The sequence below is a fragment of the Penaeus japonicus genome, unplaced genomic scaffold (genome assembly GCF_977035675.1).
Source record: "Penaeus japonicus unplaced genomic scaffold, GWHDUDI00000001_assembly GWHDUDI00000036, whole genome shotgun sequence".
Taxonomy (NCBI): Eukaryota; Metazoa; Arthropoda; class Malacostraca; order Decapoda; family Penaeidae; genus Penaeus; species Penaeus japonicus.
In genome coordinates this window covers 2,372,686-2,377,685 of record NW_028234438.1, presented here as the reverse complement: position 1 = coordinate 2,377,685, position 5,000 = coordinate 2,372,686, and the positions used below count along the sequence as shown (strand labels likewise).

At 38.1% G+C, this 5,000-nt stretch overlaps 1 protein-coding gene across 1 annotated transcript in view; it reads right to left on the bottom strand.

Moving 5' to 3' along the window:
• The window catches only part of SerT (Serotonin transporter), a 70,677-nt gene that overhangs the window by 32,456 nt on the left and 33,221 nt on the right, over positions 1 to 5,000 (bottom strand). The window contains exons 8-9 of the mRNA XM_086531655.1: positions 3,306 to 3,440; positions 2,521 to 2,624 (exon numbers count right to left, since the gene is read on the bottom strand). Of these exons, the coding sequence (XP_086387781.1) occupies positions 2,521 to 2,624; positions 3,306 to 3,440 (239 nt within the window). The remainder of the gene's footprint in view (positions 1 to 2,520; positions 2,625 to 3,305; positions 3,441 to 5,000) is intronic.

Sequence of the window (5,000 nt, the reverse complement as noted above, 5' to 3'; positions counted from 1 at the left end):
CATCACCATTACAATCATTATCATCACCACCACCATCATCATTATCATCACCACCATCATCATCATTACCATCATAATCATCATTATTGACATACTCATTATCATAATTATCATTATCATACTTTGCCATCATTGTCATTATCATCATTATTGTTATCATTATCATTATCATCACCGTTACCATTTTTATCGAGATTATCAACATTATTATCATCATTGTTCGTACACAAAATTATAATTGTATATAAATATATGATAATATATAATATATATATATAATATATATATGTATATATATATATATATATATATATATATATATATATATATATATATCATCTTTATCATTTATGATAAAGATTTTTTTTTAATTGAAATCAAATTTGAAGTAAAAACCGAAAAGGATAAGAAGAGAATTTTGATCAAAATTAAGATAATAATAATGATAATGATGATAATAATAAAAATATTGATGATACTAATTATGATGATGATGATAATGATAATAATAATAATTATTATTATTATTATTATGATAATGATAATAATAAGAAAACATTATTATGATAATGATGATGATGATAATGATAAGGAGAAGAAGAAGAAGAAGAAGAAGAAAAAGAAGAAGAAGAAGGAGAAGAAGAAGAAAAAGAAGGAGAAGAAGAAGATGAAGAAGTAGTAGTAGTAGAAGAAAATAAGAAGAAAATGATGATGATAATTATAATAAGAGATTATCACTTCACTTATCCCTCTAACTTCAATTAACTTCAGCCTCAATCAGAGTAAGACTACAATTGATGAATAAGCAAGAGTAAATAAAGTGAATAGATAATGAGTAAGATTAGTAAACACGAAGCACAAAGGGTCTCGCGTAATTGATATGACTAAGTGAGTTTGGACTTCCGGTGAGAAACCCCCTGACATGTATTAATATTTCCCAACGCAACTATAGTCATTACCTTCAAAGTTCAGTTGAGTGAATACTGTTTAGCTGTGATGCCAAGTTGGGTTACGGGTTTGCCTCTTAATAGAGATGGATTTTTTTTTTTATCATTATTATTATTATTATTATTATTATTGTCTTTTTTTTTTTTTTTTTTTTTTTTTTTTTTTTGTTTTTTTTTTTTTTTGCTTTTTTTTTGGGGGGGGGTTCTTTTCAGAGATTGGCTAAAATGATTATTGGTTGTAATGTCACTATGGTTTATGGTATAGTGTGGAAATAGATTGCGGTTTTTAATGGGATATGAACGATATAAAGATAAGATATTTTGTGAAATTGTATTTATTTGTGTGATTATGTATTGTGTATGGGTATTATTGTCCGTAATTATGTATTCTGTTTATGTGAGTTTCTAATGTATAGCATTCTTAAAGTGATGATACCCATCTGCTTGAGATGTTAATCGTGTAAATGTTAATCAAATGGGCTTAATTAATCTATACTTCCTACAAAATATGAATATATAATGATATTCCCTATTTTGGCAAATTATAGTTATATAATCAATACAATTTCTTTGAAAACGATTACCCGATTCCGATAGAATAATACCCATTTAATTACCAGCGCCTGTAAGATATTTTCCTTCTCAAAAACAACAAAGTAAACACAAACACACAAACACATCCGAATCCCTCAGCCACCGCCAAACTTGTTTCCTCAATTTAGATAAATGACTTCCTTAAGATATGCATAACAAAGCAAAGCGAAGTCTAATGACAAGCTCTGAGTCCAACATGTCTGGAACATGTCGGGGTCGTGCGGTGAGGGAATTCCTCTTTTTTTTTTTTTTTTTTCTTTTTTTTTTTTAATAATAACTTCTTCCGTCTGCGGTGTCATTAGTTCGTAATCCCTTTTGTAAGACCTCATTTTTGTTGTTATTTGAGGAAGATTTGGAAAGGCAGAGATTTTATCTTTTCTTTTTTTCTTTCTTTCGAGTGAAGTTTTCTAGTTTTAGTTTTTTTTCTCTTTCTCTCTTTCTCTCTCGCATTCTTTCTTTCTCTTTTTCTTTCTCTTTTTTTTCTCTCCCTCCCTCTCTCTTTCTCTCTCTCTCTCTCGCTTTCTCTCTTTCTCTCTCTCTCACTCTCACTCTTTATTACTTATATTATTCTTGTTTTCCTCATAATATTTAACAAAATGAAAACAAAACGAAAGTCACACTATTAATAGACATGGCAATAACAAGACACTCGCCTACTATCATAAGGCCACAAAACAGACTACATTACAGCTACTTAAAAGAAAAAAAAAAAGAAAAAAGACACAAGGAAATCAAAACGTAGTCCCAACCTTCATAAGCTGTCTAGGCTGCACAACCTACATAGCCTGCATAGCTTGCATAAACTACATAGCCTGTACAGCCTGCATTACCTGCATAGCTTACATAATCTGCATAGCCTACATAACCTGCATAGCCTACATAGCCTACATAACCTACATAACCTGTATAACCTACATAACTGCATAGCCTACATAACCTACACAACCTACATAACCTGCATAGCCTTCACTTCACTTACCTGTAACAGTTGTTGTTGAACTTGTTATAGGAGGCCAGGGCGAGGAGGGTGCCGAAGCCAGGGCCGAGACTGAAGAAGATTTGGGTTGCCGCGTCCACCCACACCTGGTTGTGAGGGGGAAGGACGAGTGTTTGGGTGATATTGGGTTCTCTCAGTCTCTCTTTTTTATTGTTGCTTATTTATTTTCTCTCTCTCTCTCTATCTATCTCTCTCTCTTTCTCTCTTTCTCTCTTTCTTTCTCTCTCTGATTCTGACTCTCTCTCTCTCTCTCTCTCTCTCTCTCTCTCTCTCTCTCTCTCTCTCTCTCTCTCTCTCTCTCTCTCTCTCTCTCTCTCTCTCTCTCTCTCTCTCTCTCTCTCTCTCTCTCTCTCTCTCTCTCTCTCTGATTCTGATTCTCTCTCTCTTCCTCTCTCTCTCTCTCTCTCTCTCTCTCTCTCTCTCTCTCTCTCTCTCTCTCTCTCTCTCTCTCTCTCTCTCTCTCTCTCTCTCCTCTCTCTCTCCTCTCTCTCTCTCTCTCTCTCTCTCTCTTCTCTCTCTCTCTCTCTTCTCTCTCTCTCTTCTCTCTCTCTTTTCCCTCTCTCTCTCTCTCTCTCTCTCTCTCTCTCTCTCTCTCTCTCTCTCTCTCTCTCTCTCTCTCTCTCTCTCTCTCTCTCTCTCTCTCTCTCTCTCTCTCTCTTTCTCTCTCTGATTCTCTTTCTCTCTCCCTTCTCCCCTCCTCTCCCCTCCCTTCCCCTCCCTCCCCTCCCTCCCCTCCCTCCCCTCCCTCCCCTTCCATCCTCTCTCACCTTGGGTTTATCGAGCATCTGAAACCTCGGCGTCAGGTAGTACAGGATGCCGTTGGTGGCGCCAGGGAGGGTGACGCCGCGGACCAGCAGGATCAGCAGGACGACGTAGGGCATGAGGGCCGTCACCCATACAGCCTGGTAGAGATGGGTGGGTGGAGGTGGAGGGGGGTGGAGTTGGAGGTGGGTGGTTTGGTTGGGGGAGGTTGAGGGGGAGGGGGGTGGTTTGGTTGGGGGAGGTGGTGGGAGAAGGAGGAGGTGTTTGGAGGTGGTGGGTGGAGGAGGAGGAGGTTGGTGCAGGTGGGTGGAGGTGGAGGAGGTTGAGAGGGGAAGGGGATGGATGGTTGGGTTAGGGGAGAGGGAAAAAGGTTATTTGGGGGGAGGTGGTTGGGTGGGGGGGGTTGGAGTGAAGGAGGAGGTGGTAGAATGGGGGGAGAGGGGACGTGGAGGTGGAGGAGGAGGAGGAGGAGGAAGAGACGGTGATGGCGAAGGGAGAAGAAAAGAAAGAATTAATGTTGGTTATTGATTTCCTGTTACTGGTTGTAATATGATACCGATGATAATGATGGTAATGATAATGACCATAATAACTGCATACCTTACTAGTAGGATTACTAATACCATCATCATCCTTATTAGTATAAATATCATTACTATCATCATCATTATCATCATTCTTGATAATAATAATCATCATTACCATCATAAATATCATCATAAAAAAGATAACTATATAGAAAATGATACACACAAATAAACAACAACAACAACAAACGAATTTTATATCTCCAGGAAAATTAAACAAAAATGACACTAACACATTTGGGTGCCATTAAATACACTGCCATTTTTCTCATTCAGGTTTAATAACAATTTTGCCTTTTTTACGAAGTGTCTGAAATCCTCGAAAAAATGAATTGCGATTTTTATTCCATTCTGAAGGGAGGGGAGAGATAAGGCAAGTAGAAGGTAAGAAGAAGAGGAACGGAGAGGGACGTGAATAAATTGTAGTGATGGTGATAATGATGATGAGAAGAGACGAGAAGGAAAGGGAGAGAGGAAAAGAGAAGGAAGGGGAGAGAGGAAAAGAGAAGGAATAGAAGAGAGGAAAAGAGAATGAAGAGAAGAGAGGAGTCGAGAAGAGAAGAATGAGAAACGAGAATGAAGAGAAGAATTGGATGGAGAAGGAAGAGGATAGGAGAGAGGAGAGGGCAGACGAGAAGGAAAAGAAGAGAGGAGACAAGAGGGGAAAGGAGAAGAACGAGAACAAAAAAGAGTAAAGAGAGGGGAAACTCAAGAAAAAAACAGGAGAGAAGAGGGGGGAACAAATACGAAACTAAGCAACAAAAGACAAGAGAGGACATTCACATGATAAAAAAAAAGAAAAGAAAAAAAAAGAGATATGGAATGTGGATAGTATCCCTAAGAGTTTCAGCTGAGAGGAAACACGAGTGCCTCCATCGAGGGACAAGGGCTCTCAGCATCTCCGAGTCACCAGCCGGTAAATGGTTGTGTATTTATGCGGACTACGAGTGTTGCATCTGCACCCGCGACCCACGGGGCTTGCACGAGACTGGGAATTTCGTTTGGTTTTCTGTCCGTAGAGTTAGTTGTCGTAAAGTTTATGGTGAGGGGCTTAGGTAGGGGGGGGTAAGTTTTTTTGATGTGTTGGAATATTTGATATACATTTTTTTGTCC